Source organism: Scyliorhinus torazame, chromosome 21 (assembly GCF_047496885.1).
Source record: "Scyliorhinus torazame isolate Kashiwa2021f chromosome 21, sScyTor2.1, whole genome shotgun sequence".
NCBI lineage: Eukaryota > Metazoa > Chordata > Chondrichthyes > Carcharhiniformes > Scyliorhinidae > Scyliorhinus > Scyliorhinus torazame.
The window spans coordinates 17,366,918-17,381,171 of record NC_092727.1 but is presented as its reverse complement, the minus strand read 5'-3'; the positions used below and the strand labels follow the sequence as shown (position 1 = coordinate 17,381,171).

Genomic DNA, 14,254 nt, shown 5'->3' with positions numbered 1-14,254 from the left:
AGTTTGTCAGTAGGGGGGGGCGGTGACGGTTTCAATTGGTTGGCGTTCCGCCCAATCAGGAGCGGCCGGCCGCAGCCGCGCTTTCCCATTGGGCCAGACAGCCATTCAGCCGCTTTATGGCTGCTCCCATTGGCTGTGGCCCAGCCAATCAGAGGGCTAGCGGATCACCCCTCGGTGTTGCTCATCAATTCTGCTCTGTGACCCGGGGGCTGAGGTGAGCAGAGCAGCGGTGGAGAGGGGCGGAGGAGGAGGTCAGGCCTTTTGGGGGGGGGGGGGCGGGATTGAGGGCAGCCTGGCCAGCAGGGCTGCGAGGGGGCGGGGCTGGATGACCCCCGGGTGGGGAGGAGAAGGGCTGCGAAGGGCCGGGGCTGGGGGGAGTCTGTGGATTGTCCACTTAGCATGGTAGCACAGTGGGTAACACTGTTGCTTCACAGCGCCAGGGTTCTATTCCGGTCTTGGGTCACTGTGCGGAGTCTGCACGTTTTCCCGGGTGCTCCGGTTTCCTCCCACAGTCCAAAGATGTGCAGGTTTGCTGGATTGACCATGATAAATTATTCCTTAGTGTCCAAAAAAAGGTTAGGTGGTGTTACAGGGATAGGATGGAGGCGTGGGGTTATGTAGGGTGCACTTTCCAAGAGCCGATGCAGATTCGATGGGCTGAATGGCCTGCTTCAAATTCTATGATTGGTTGTGTCTCTTCAGTATAGGTCCACATTATGAATTTTCTTATTTGAATTCAGTCTGTTTCTTCCTTTGAATGAGTTCTGTATCTTCCTTTAAATGTTCTCCTCTCTGGAGAAGTTATTTTACTCCAGCAAGCTCTTGATGTGTGGTCAGTTCTGCCATTCTTTATATAATCGATCCGCCTGCGAATGGCCCCTTTTTGCATAGCAATGACATTCCTGTTGCTGGATAGACTTCTGACCAGCAGCCAGGTTATGGATCCTCGTGTTTGCTCCAAGCTGAGGAGCCTTCCTAGCTGCAAGCTCTATTGAAAGAGCAATATCTATTGCAGTCTTCAGGCATGGATTACGTTCCACTAATAACCTTTGAATAGCATCATATTTTGAACCACACACTGAACGATCCCTGATTGGATCGTTTCATGAAATGCCAAATTCACAAAATCAGCAAGTCGTTTGAGGGTTGCAACAAACTGCACAATATTTTCATCTTCTATATGATTCTTTCGACGAACACAAAATCTCCCTGCAGTAATCGAGGGTTTTGGTGAATAATGCTCTTCTAATGTCTTATCTCTGGGATTTCTGGCTGAACTAAACTTCTTGGTAAATTCACAGTACATCTCGCGATTGTACTTAAGATACAGGGGCCATAATCACTTCTGAAATTCTGTTGGCTGAGATGTAATAATGGAATCTCTCTGAATATGACTTCCAGTTCTTTGAGTCCTCATCAAAAGAGCCCATCCTGCCAAAATGTCCCGCCATTTTTCTCGGTAATGGAATGCTCTCTGCCTTCACTTTATTCTGTTTAGTTCATTCAAGTCGGATTACCAGTATGAAACAGCTTTAACTTTCATCAGCATCAACTTGCATGAAAGTTATGAATCTCGTGTTCTCAGCCCTGCTCTACCTCCGTGCCTTACTGTTCTGCCCGTAGTGAGCATTGCAACCTGTCTCCTCAGATTGCCGGTTTAAAATCGGCACAGGCCCTTCCTTTGAATTTTATGCTCGAAAACTTTACCAGCTCTGTTGCCAGCGATTTCTGACCTTCTGTTAATCAGTTGATCAATTGATCTGTTGATGCTGCTCTACTCCCAACAATTTAAAAAAAAAACATTTTTGTTTGTTTTTTCTGATCTGTTCCCCGTCGCCAGTTTTCTTTTTATAAACTGTTGTTTCTTTAAACTAACAGTACAAAAGAATTAGATTTGCTGAAGCACAAGGGTTTGATGCAAGGCTAACAGGTTTATTGGATAGGTTTTCACTGTACAATGTTTGGCACTGGGCTCCTGAAACTCCCGCAAAGTAATAATAATAATTGCTTATTGTCACAAGTAGGCTTCAATGAAGTTACTGTGAAAAGCCCCTAGTCACCACATTCCAGTGCCTGTTCGGGTAGGCCGGTACTGGAATTGAATCCGCACTGCTGGCATTGTTCTGCTTTGCAAGCCAACTATTTAGCCCACGGTGCTAAACCAGCCCCAAGAGTAGCCAATGATGTCACGCATATCATGTGACTCTGATTGGCCGTGATAAATTGCCTTTAGTGTCCAAAATTGCCCTTAGTGTTGGGTGGGGTTATTGGGTTATGGGGATAGGGTGGAGGTGTTGACCTTGGGTAGGGTGCTCTTTCCAAGAGCCGGTGCAGACTCGATGGGCCGAATGGCCTCCTTCTGCACTGTAAATTCTATGATAATCTATGATTAAAGAGACATTGCACATAACTACACTAACCCACACATATAACCGAACGCAAGAAGAATAGGGCAAAGCAAATCTGAAATAATCTGCTGCTGAAATAGTAAATCTAAAAGTATTACAGTAATTCAAGATGGATGCTAGGCTAAGTCTCTTGGAGTACCCATGCGAACAGCTTCAATGAGCCTTTTATACATTTGACCTGTTCCCATTTAGGCTGTAAAATCAGCTAAGCATGATTTCTAATGGAAACGCCATGTATAACATTGTGCCATTTTGTAATAGGTTACAGACCTGCTGTCCACAGCTCTGTTAAAGAAGAATTTAGCTGTTAGAATTCAAGGTATCAATGGCAACGAAACATTGTGAAAAGGAAATGTTGCAGCAGGTAAACCAGCTGTGGAGCTTGCTGGATGATATATCCGAAAACAACCCCGAAGCGTATCAAAAATTCATCCGGCATCATCTCGAGGAAGGGATAAAGCAGTTCAGTCCACCGGAGCCTCACACCTGCTTTCAGACAGGAATATTGGTACAGTATCTGTTAGCCTAAATGCCTGATGTTTTATTATTATTGTATGAATTGTCTGCGTGGGTTTCCTCCGGGTGCTCCGGTTTCCTCCCACAGTCCAAAGATGTACAGGTTAGGTGGATTGGCCATTCAAAAAAAAAAATTTCCCCTTCGTGTTCAAAGATGTTTCTGCACTTGAGGAATTCTATGGTTCGAAGTCCTGAATTGATATGTAGGCCAATGGTTCCCAACCTTTGATCCAAGTGCCTCAAGTTACTGTAGGTGGTCAGTGAAAACAAAATACAATTAAGTGTACTCGTATGTATCATAATCGAGGTTACATTATTCGCAATTTTAATTTGATCACAAATATTCTTGTGTAATATAATCCATAATATAATCTGCAATGTATTTGTAAATGTGCCTCTTAAATTATTATAAATAGCTGTGTTTTAATACCCGTTGATATATAAGTTTGATTCCTGTCAGCTATGTAAAAAAAAAAAAAAATGTTTTAAATAGCCTGCGTACATTGTGGGCCGCAAAACCTTTTGATTATATGGTTCTCATAAAGGAAAAGGTTGGGGTCCGTTGATGTGGACAAACACAGTAGCAGATGTGCACATGGCAAAACTTCACAAACAGCAAATGAATGAATGGCTGGAAAATGGCGGGTTGAGGGATGAATGTTGGCCAGGGCACAAGCACGTTTCCTGTTCCCCTTCAAATAATCCCAGTTGATCCGTCACATCTAAAAACTCCAGTTTGGGATTGGAAGTAAAACAAGTCAGATAAGAGTTCAGAATTTAGGGTATTTGACTCATTTCATATAGCTTATACAAAGGTGTTTTGATAAAAGATTTATATTCTTCAGGTACCTTGAAACTTAATTTTAAAGAACAAATTGTACTCCGTTTTTTGAAGATTTCCATGAACTCTGTCGGCGGCCTTTGCTTTGCAAGCTCACACAACTGTCAATGAGCAATCACTGGTTTTTTCTCTCCTAGGAATTCGGTGAGAGGTCGCTGTACGTAAACCTTTGCACGTGGAGTTGGATCTCTGCTCCAAAGACTGAGTCAGATCCTGTTCCTCTTGCTGGAGGAAAGTTGGAGGAAAATGTAGAGGGCACAGGTAGGGTGGTGAGAAAATGTTTCTTCTTTTCTGGGTGTTAACATGGGGCATTTTTACATCAAATAAACAATTTAACTGAGGTAGGGGTTTCACAGCCGCATCTAATCCTGTTCTCACCTGCCGTTCATAGAGGTGTTCGTTCCAGGTAAGATCATTCGATAGAGGCCAGGTTAGGGAACATCCATTAACCAATGGACACTGGACTGAACCTTCGATTTCCCAGTACTTCCCTGCCTGAGTTTAAGCAAACTCTGCACAGGGCAGGAATAGTCTGCCCATTGAGACATTGGAGAAGTGTGGCAACAGTGGCACAGTAGTTAGCACTGCTGCCTCACAGGGCCAGGGACCCGGGTTCAATTCCAACCTTGGGTTATTGTGTGGAGTATGCACATTCTCGCTATGTCTGCATGGGTTTCCTCTGGATGCTCCAGTTTCCTCCCACAGTCCAAAGATGTGCCGGATGGGTGGATTGGCCATTCTAAATTGTCCTTTAAATGTCCAAAGGTTAGGTGGGGTTATAGGGATAGGGCGCGAGAGTGGGCCTGGGTAGGGTGCTCTTTCAGAGGGTCGGTGTAGACTCCATGGGCCGAATGGCCTCCTGCACTGTACAAGTTTTGTGTTACATAATTATCTGATGTACCAACATCACAGAACACAAGGAGATACTCAATCTTCTGGTTTATATCCGGATCAGGGATCCTTGGAAGAGGGAAGGATAATAAATTGTTGCAGCAAGTATCGAACATATTTCTCTTTTAGAGTATATCTCCAGGGTCACATTCTGCCCAATGAGTACAGTACCCCATTTCATCTTGTAAATTATTAACTGACCTGGGGGAATGATGCAAGGCCTGGACCACAGTCCCCAATAAAATTCAGCCCCAGGACTCAAATACAATACCTAGCTGGCAGGTCCTGTGAAATACTGACGGTATGAGTTGTGTCCTTTGACAAAATGTTAAACTGAGGCCCTGTTGTTTGTTCTGCAATTCTGGTGAACATTACAGACCTGATGGTAATCAATGAAAATAATTCTCTGTGTCCTGACCAACATCGATCCCTCAACCACCAATGTCAAAGTTGCTGCTTGTGGGACCATGTTGCTTGGAAAATAACTGCCATGTTTATCTAACAGTTAGCATATTTTAAAGTGAGACATTGTGTTTGGGTGTTTATAAGAGATTTATTAAGGTGCAAAGATTATATCTTTTTCTCTTACTCTGATTCACTTCTTAGCAGCTACTTATAAAGCAGTATTTTAAACAGCCTAGGATTTGGTCACGCACGTGCCTGTAGCCTGGGAATGATATGTAGAGATCTAGGCACAGGAATTACATTTTTCAGTCTTGGGATGAAGCGGGAATAATTGACTATTTATTTGGTGATTCAAACTTTTCTCCTACAGAGATTTATACAGTCACTGATGTTGTGTACAGCCCAGAGGTCCTTAAGAAAGTAAATGAAGACACAGTGGAAAGGGATCAATTGGTCCGTCTAGCCATGAAATATATTGAGGAGCAGCACTCCTTACGCCTGTCACACTCTTACACCCTAATGAAATACAAACTAAAAGGCAGTAAAAAGCAGATGAAGCAACGGCTGACTGGAAAGGCGAGCCCTGCACAAACTGCCAGGGAGGTGACATCAACAGAAAGTGGCGCTTCGTTGCTTCAACAGTTGACAAGTCTCAAATTAACAGACAAGGAAAATGAAGAAAATAGCCCCCCAATTTGGTTGCCAAGTGACATCAGACATCCTAAGAAGTCAGGACTCATTGAAGAGATTTCGAGTACGGAATTTGACAGTGGAAATAAAGTAGAGACCCCAAATTACCAATTATCGCTCAGTAAAGATGAAAATGAAAAAGCAAAAACGATTCAACTGAAGGTAGAGCTGCCCAAAGTATCCTCTGTCACAGAATGTAATCTCAGTGTTTCAAAGGTATGTGCTGGATGTGGAGTTGGTCTGATATGAAGTACACCGATATACCAGGTCCATGTTTAACAGTAACTTGTAAATTACCGATATTAGGACACTTACTTCACAAAATTCAATTTCCCATTCATACACACGAGACAGAAACAACAGGTGGAGGAAAAAGCAAGTTTCCCCAGTGGCCTAGCTGATAGTTCTCTCCAGCAATGTGATGGAAATAGATAACTGATCATTCAGGCCATTGCTGTCACAATAGCTGCCACATCTGCCTACGTAACTCACTGTGCTTCAAAAGAAGATAATTCAGCATGTGAAATAGTCCAGTGTTTTGATAAGGTGCAATGTGAATATAAGTGTGTTTTTCTCTTTCTCCTTGTTAAAGGGGAACGGTGGCTCAAATTCCAATGGGCTACATTGATTAGCCGGGAACAGCTTTCTTCCAGGTTCCGCGTCCAAAGCATTTGGCCCATTTGGCTGTGCTGACCAGAGGGCCGGGTTGGAAAACTAGACTAAGCAGCTATGAGCCTGTGTGGTGCTGTGGACTAGATCCCAAAGCTTCACTTTTGAGACTTGGGTCCAAATCCAGATCGAACTGATGGAAATAACACTTTCCTGTTTGTACATTTCTAACTTGAATCAAGATTAGTCTCAGCCCTGCCCAATACAGTCCCCAATTTGCTACCTTTCAGTGAAATTTATAGATTCTTTCCTGGGAAATGACCTGAACCTTGTATATTTACTTTTTAGGCTGAAAGGTGGTTAGGATGATAGGCATATTGGACACAGCACAAACATAACCCATTAACAATCTCAATCAGAACCCCTTGGCTGTTGCGGAAAATGAAAATCTGCCACAGGGATAATAAGAACATAATCTTAAGCATGGGCCTGGGACAGTGCACAGAACTTTACTCTGCATCTGAAAGTTGTTTCTTACTCTGCTCAATGCTGACACCAGGTGAATAAAATGGAAAATGTTCAATTTCCCAACACTAGCAGCACTCACCATAGTGAGCACAAAAGAATCAGCAGCTCTTTTGCATGTCTTAGCAAATGGCTGAAAGCAGAGACATGGGAGCAAGTGTGTGGACCTCAAACTCCGTGCACGATATGGAAGATTACAAGAGGGTGAATAATTTTTCTAATAAGTTTTTATCTCAATTCAGAGTTTGGTAAAAGCAGCAAAATGCTTGGAGGGGATTGAGAAGTAATTTGTAAGTCTTGGGAACTTGTGATAGACCACAAAGGTCTGTTTCAATTTTGCACCTCCGTATTTGCCTGTTGTTTTTGTAGATGAACCTTTCTCGTTCAATATCTACAAACATATCACTTTGTCGTTTATTCTTTAATTGGATTCGCCAACGAGAGGTCTGAATAATCCAATTAAAATTTACTTTTAAGAGGGAGCGCTTTTGATGCTTTTAGGGTATTGCTTATGTGCTGTAAGCAAATCACATTTATTGTGTGATTGTATTGACGGAGGAATGGGCTGTGAAAGCGATGGACTTGGAGCAATAGCCTTTACTCACTCCATATCTGGGGCTGGTTTAGCACACTGGGCTAAATCGCTGGCTTTTAAAGCAGACCAAGCACGGTCTAGCAGCACGGTTCGATTCCCGTACCAGCCTCCCCGAACAGGTGCTGGAATGTGGCGACTAGGGGCTTTTCACAGTAACTTCATTTGGAGCCTACTTGTGACAATAAGCGATTTTCATTTCATTTCATATTTTGTGCTGAAAATGCAAGGGAAGGGTATACACTGTTGCATCTATCAACTCCTTTTTGCCCCAGAAACCTGCCTACTATATTTCCATGCATTTAGTCCATAAAAAAACTAATAAGAGTATGATTTTTAAAATTATATTCTATGTTTGCCTCCAAAACAGAATGACTTAGTTGTTGATGTACCCAGGAAGTACAGGCTGCAGCTTGATCTAGCTGAAACTATCAGTGAAGACATGGTCACAGCAAAGTTCAACAAAAAGACTCGCATCCTATCTGTGACGATGCCCATCAAGTATTGTATTGCATCTGAATTGTGTTGAAGTGTACACATTTTACCTGAATAAATCACAGAGCAATGCTACATCGAAGCAGATTGCTGAAAATGCCATTTCAAAATGTGAAAATATAAATTTGACTGTCTAGATATTTTTGTAATGGGAGAATAGCATTAAAATTTGTGTAAAAAATAAATCACAGAAGGCAGCATGGCGGCACAGTGGTTAGAACTGCTGCCTCACAGGGCCGAGGACCCGGATTCGATCCTGGCCCTGGATCGCTGTCCGTGTGGAGTTTACACGTTCTCCCCGTATCTGCGCGAGTCTGACCCTCCGAACCCAAAGACGTGCAGTGTAGGTGGATTGGCCAGACTAAATTGCCCCATAATTGGGGGGGAAAAAATAATTTTAAAAAATATATCACAGAAATAGGCCATTTGGCCCAACCAGTCCTTCAGAATCACTACAGTGCAGGAGGCCATTTGGCCTATCGAGTCTGCACCGATCCTCTGACAGAGCACCCTACCTAGGCCCACACCCCAACACTTTCCCAGTAACCCCACCTAACTTTTTGGACACTATGGGGCAATTTAGTATGGCCAATCCACCTAACCTGCACATTTTTAGACTGGGAGGAAACCGCAGCACCTGAAGGAAACCCACGTACACAAGTAGCGAACATAGAAACGGGCAGTGACCCAAGGCTGGAATTGAACCCAGGTCCCTGGTGCTGTGAGGCAGCAGTGGTAATCACTGTGCCACTCCTTGCTAAGGTTCATGCTGCACTCCCAAGCTTTCTCCAATCCTCTGCAGGCAAAATTCTCTATTCCCTTCTCCCATGTGTTTACCTATTTTTTTTCCATGAAATGGATCTGCTCCTTGCCTCAACTACTCTCTGTTCCACATTATCACCAAGAAGTTCCTTCTGAATTCCCCATTTAATTTCTTGGTGACCATCTAATATTGACGACCTCCAGTTTTACTCTCCCACACAAATGAAATCCCGTGTCTCTACCTCCAATATATAAACCCAACAGGTCATTCCTCTGCCTTAAAGAGAAGGTACCCAGCTGTTCATCCTCTCCGGATATATCCTTGATGTTCTGGTATCATTTTTGTGAATCTTGTGCCAGTGTCATTATATCCTTTTATAATAGGACCAGAACAGAATGCAACATTCCCAAGCGAGCTCAATAAAGGTTCAGTACAAGTTTATCATAATTCCTCTACAATTCATTGTTTCTAGTGATAACATTGAACTAAATTACAATACACACAACTTCAAATGAAATTAGCCTCAATAATTCTTAGCGTTCACTAGTAACGGCACCTTTGCCATTCTCGCCGGCCCGATACTCCACAAGTCCGGTGGTAGGGGCGGCTCTGAGGGCAATGGAGGAGATAAAAGAGAGGGGAGGGTGCATCGATTTGGACCCCAATTTATAATAACCACAGGTTTGTGCCGGGTAGGCTAGATGGCGTGATCCGGAGTTGGCAGGAATTAGAAGGATGGGGGATCTATTTATAGACGGGCACTTTCCCAGCTTGAAAGCTTTGGAGGATAAATTTAAATTGCCAGCAGGGAATGGTTTTAGGTATTTGCAGGTGCGCGACTTCGAGAAAACAGGTGCCGGCCTTTCCGCTGTTGCCACCACGGGGGATACAGGATAGAGTAGTCTCCAGTACCTGGGTGGGAGAGGGGAAGGCATAGGATATTTATCAGCTTTCAGAGGCGGAGGAAACTCCGTTGGAGGAGCTTAAGGGCAAGTGGGAGGACGAGCTCGGAGATAGAGGCGGGGCTGTGAGCGGATGCCCTAAGCAGGGTTAATACTCATCATGCGCCAGGTTAAGCCTGATACAATTTAAGGTAGTCCACCGGGCACACATGACAGCGGCTAGGATAAGCAAGTTCTTTGGGTTTGAGGATAGGTGTGCGAGGTGCATGGGAAGCCCAGTAAATCATGTCCACATGTTTTGGGCATTCCCGAAGCTTGGAGGATTTTGCCAGGGTTTCGCTAAGGCAATGTCCACGGTACTAAAAACACGGGTGGTGCCGAGTCCAGAGGTGGTGATCTTTGGAATGTCAGGAGGTCCAGGAGTTCAGGGGGCAAAAGAGGCCGACGTCGTGGCCTTTGCCTCCCTGGTAGTCCGGAGACAGATCTTATTAATGTGGAGAGACTCGAAGCCCCCGAGTGTAAAGACCTGGGTTAGTGACATGGCTGGGTTTCTCAGTTTCGAGAAAATAAAGTTTGCCTTAAGAGGGTCAATGTTAGGGTTCTCCCGGAGGGGGCAGCCGTTCATCGGCTTTCTCGGGGAAAATTAAAATGTCAGCAGAAGCAGAATTCCTGGGGTGGAGGGGGGATTGTTGTTTTATGGTTGAGATGTGTGAAGATTGGGCTGGGGGGAGGGGAAATGTTTATTGTACCATGTTGATGTCATTGTTTATGTTACAATTATAAACATTTTCAAATACCTCAATAAAATTTTTTTTTTTTTTTTTTTATTCTTAAAGAGTTAAATGTAAATGGGGACCAAATGATCAAGTATGAGGAAATAATCCAATACTAGGATTTTAAAAATGAATTCAGGCCTCGAGTGCTCCTGGCATTCCTTACTGAAGTGAGTCGCAGATGTCTGAAATAAAAACAAAGTGTTGAAAATACTCTCAGAACTGGCAGTATCTGCACGAGAGGAACGGAGTTAATGTTGAGTCGAATACGACTCTGCTGCAGAACTCCAGCATCCGCAGTATTTTGCTTTTATGTTGGTGCATTTGTCCACTGGTATAATTCATCTTTTGATGTGCAGAAATAAATAAGAACTTGCCCCATGAGGAATGCTGGATGCAAACTTCCATCTCTCCATCGTAGAGCAACTTTAAGATTTCAAGCATTACTTTATTGTTCCACCTCAAAACCTAATATGGTTATACAGGCTCATGCTTTCAATGTCTTATGAGGCTGCTGCTGTCCTGTCCTCCTTTTCCACCAAGCCAATGTGTCCCAGACCTTTATTGTTAGCACTGAAATAAAGCATGCTGTAAAAACAGGGTAGTGCTCCCTGCTGGTCACCAGTTGCCAGAACAACACCAATGACCGAGAACAAGAACTCTGCTGGGAATAGGAAAAATGGAATAGGAAAATCTGTAATTTAGCAGCAATACTCACAAGCACTGAATAAATGCTGTTACAATAACAGGTAGCCATGATCTGGAGATGCCAGCGTTGAACTGGGGTGAGCGAGATGCCAGCATTGGACTAGGGTGAGCACAGTAAGAAGTCTCACAACACCTCCCAACAGGTTTGTTTCGAATCAAGCATTCACCAGAGGAAGGAGCAGTGCTCCGGAAGCTAGTGATGCAAAACAAACCTGTTGGACTTTAACCTGTTCTTACTGAACAACAGGTAGAACTGTAGTATACACTGGTTCTATCTTGTTCTGAATCAGTACTCCTCAGGATCTAGAGTGGCTGAAGCATTGAGCACATTTTTCAACTCCATGTATGGTATAAACATAGTCAAAGCTTGAAGTTTTTCTTCTATTATTTTAATCTGGTTTTTAAATAGAAATTTCCCAATCAGTTGTCACAACCAAGAGCTGTTAGGCAGAGGTTGTGGTTGGAAGTAACAATACATATATAGTATAACACATTTTGTCATAAGCTTATACATAATTTACCATCTATTTGTGCGTTTTGCTTCCTTGTCCCTCAAAAAAGAAAGTTCCAAGATTTCATTTTGTTTTTAAAAAAAAAATTAGGTTTAATGCTGAATTTATCAGTATGGCAAAAGGGTGGCTTCGACCAAAACAAAATGTCCTGATTTTACAATTCTTTTTTAATATAGTCAGATCAATGTGTGCAGCATCACAACTTCCATGTTAACAATATTGAGCTATAACCAATGGGAAGACCTTGTGTCGTTCAGACCCGCTGGCAATCCAACAGTACATAACCCCAAACAGAAAATACAAATTCCAAATGAAACATCCTATAGAAAGAAAAATAATCAAGTCCTATTTTATATGCAATGTTCCAGGTACATCTATTAACGGATTAGAAAATAACTTGGCTGACAACAATCACAGTAGCAAGCTAATGTATACAAATTATGAAAACTCTACTTAGTAATCAAGCATTAGATATACAGGGTGCCATGGCAATCTGATTTGAGAATCAAGTTGATTCAGTTTAACCAACCAGTATCCATGATGTTGGAAGTACAACATTCCTTTTTGCAGCACGCGTTGATTCTGGACGACAGTGGGATTGATCACACTATAGGTGAACTGCACACAAATATATTTTTTAAAAGTATTAATTTAATGAAGAATATGGCATTTTGTTGCCACCAACAGACATACCAATGTGAAATATTGTACAGATCTACATTTAAATTTGGTTTCAAGTGCAGCTTTTATTTCCCCCCTTTCCTATTTGTTAACTTGCTGTTTACTTCTATTCAATATTAAGGCATAAAGAATATCTGGAGTGGTATTTTAGGCAGTAAACAGAATAATTATAGCTCACTGCACGAAGCATGAAAATTAAAGGCTGTATAAAATATGTTTGGGCTCATGTTCATTTATTCTGAAACTTTTAAATTTAATTGTTGAAGTGCCAATCCATTATTTTTTTTTAAAAACCTTGTGACCCATAAGAAATGACAGAATAGACAAGAGAACTTGACTAAGGTAAGGACAAAGACAAATGTTATCCTTTACTTACAATTTAACCCGTGCGGTTACCCATTCTCCAACATCTGGCTGCCCCCTAACAAAGCATGTGTAGGACTTCCGGTTGCTGCGATGACCACCTAAGCCGCACGTTTCGGCGGCTCCAGCTCGAACAGACCTTCGGGCTTTTTTAAGAGCCCCAACAGGGATTTTTTTCGGGACGAAACCCGGTGTGGGGTGAGGCAACAGGGAGTCCAACCCCCCAGCGGAGAAGAAAAATATCGGTGGCGGCGGCCAGATCTCGAAGGCAGTGGCAGAAGGAAGGAGCAAGATGGCGGCGGAGGGAGCCCAGGCGACATGGGGACCGGACCAGGATGAGTTTCTAAGGCGGTGTGTGGAGCTGCTAAAAAAGGAGGTGCTGGCCCCGATGCTACAAGCAATTGAGGGGCTTATAGAGACACAAAAGGCCCAGGAGATAGAGCTCCGTGTGGTGGAGCAGAAGGTGACTGACAACGAGGACGAGATCCTGGGCCTAGCGGTCAAAATGCAGACGCACGAGGCGCTCCATAAGAAGTGCACTGAAAGGATTGAAGTCCTGGAAAACAGATCACGGAGAAAGAACCTCCGGATCCTGGGTCTCCCCGAGGGAGTGGAAGGAGCTGACGGCGGGGCTTACGCGAGCACGATGCTACGCTCGCTAATGGGAGCTGAGACCCCCTCGGGCCCCTTGGAAGTGGAAGGGGCCCCATCGGGTCCCTGCGAGGAAACCAAAGGCTGGAGAACCACCTAGGGCGATGATCGTGCGATTTCACCGCTTCAATGACAGAGAGGTGGTTCTGAGATGGGCCAAGAAGGTACGAAGTAGTAGATGGGAGAATGCGGTGATACGAGTGTATCAGGATTGGAGTGCGGAGGTGGCGAGAAGGAGGGCAAGCTTCAATCGAGCCAAGGAGGTGCTGCACAAGAAGAAAGTGAAATTCGGGATGTTGCAGCGGGCGCGACTGTGGGTCACGCACCAGGAGAGGCATTACTATTTCGAAACGGCGGAAGAAGCATGGACCTTCATTAAAACCGAGAAACTGGATCAGAACTGAGGGACTGACGTTGGAGGGGAAACGGGGGGGGGGGGGGGATAACTGGGTTGCTGCTGCGGAGATCGAAAGGGAACTGGTAAAAGAAAAGGTAGTCGGGGCGGGAATGCGCCGCCTGGGGGACGGGTGGGTGCGCAGAACCGGGACGTGGGACTTGCCCAGAGAGGGTGATGGCTAGTCGACAGGGGAGGGTGGCGGGCAGCCCCCCAGTCCGGCTGACCACGTGGAACGCGAGAGGCCTAAATGGGCCTATTAAGAGGGCCCGAGTGTTCACGCACTTAAAAGGACTGAAGGCAGACGTGGCCATGCTCCAAGAGACGCACCTGAAGGTGGCGGACCAGGTTAGGTTAAGGAAAGGATGGGTGGGACAGGTGTTCCACTCAGGGCTGGACGCAAAGAATAGAGGGGTGGCCATATTGGTGGGGAAACGGGTGTCGTTCGAGGCTAGGAACATTGTAGCGGACAGCGGTGGCAGATATGTGATGGTGAGTGGCAGACTGCAGGGAATGGAGGTCGTGTTGGTTAATG

The 14,254-nt window shown here is 44.3% G+C and overlaps 1 protein-coding gene across 5 annotated transcripts in view; it reads left to right on the top strand.

Moving 5' to 3' along the window:
• Nucleotides 1-8,082, top strand: part of LOC140398210 (PIH1 domain-containing protein 2-like) — a 58,095-nt gene extending 50,013 nt beyond the window's left edge. For 2 of the 5 annotated variants that reach the window (XM_072486594.1, XM_072486592.1), the window contains exons 2-5: nucleotides 2,670-2,916; nucleotides 3,903-4,026; nucleotides 5,432-5,967; nucleotides 7,848-8,082. In XM_072486594.1, coding sequence (XP_072342695.1) covers nucleotides 2,734-2,916; nucleotides 3,903-4,026; nucleotides 5,432-5,967; nucleotides 7,848-8,006 — 1,002 coding nt within the window. In that variant the 5' untranslated portion in view covers nucleotides 2,670-2,733 and the 3' untranslated portion in view covers nucleotides 8,007-8,082. The other 3 variants (XM_072486595.1, XM_072486593.1, XM_072486596.1) reach the window with 3 other exon arrangements.
• Nucleotides 8,083-14,254: the final 6,172 nt, after the last annotated feature.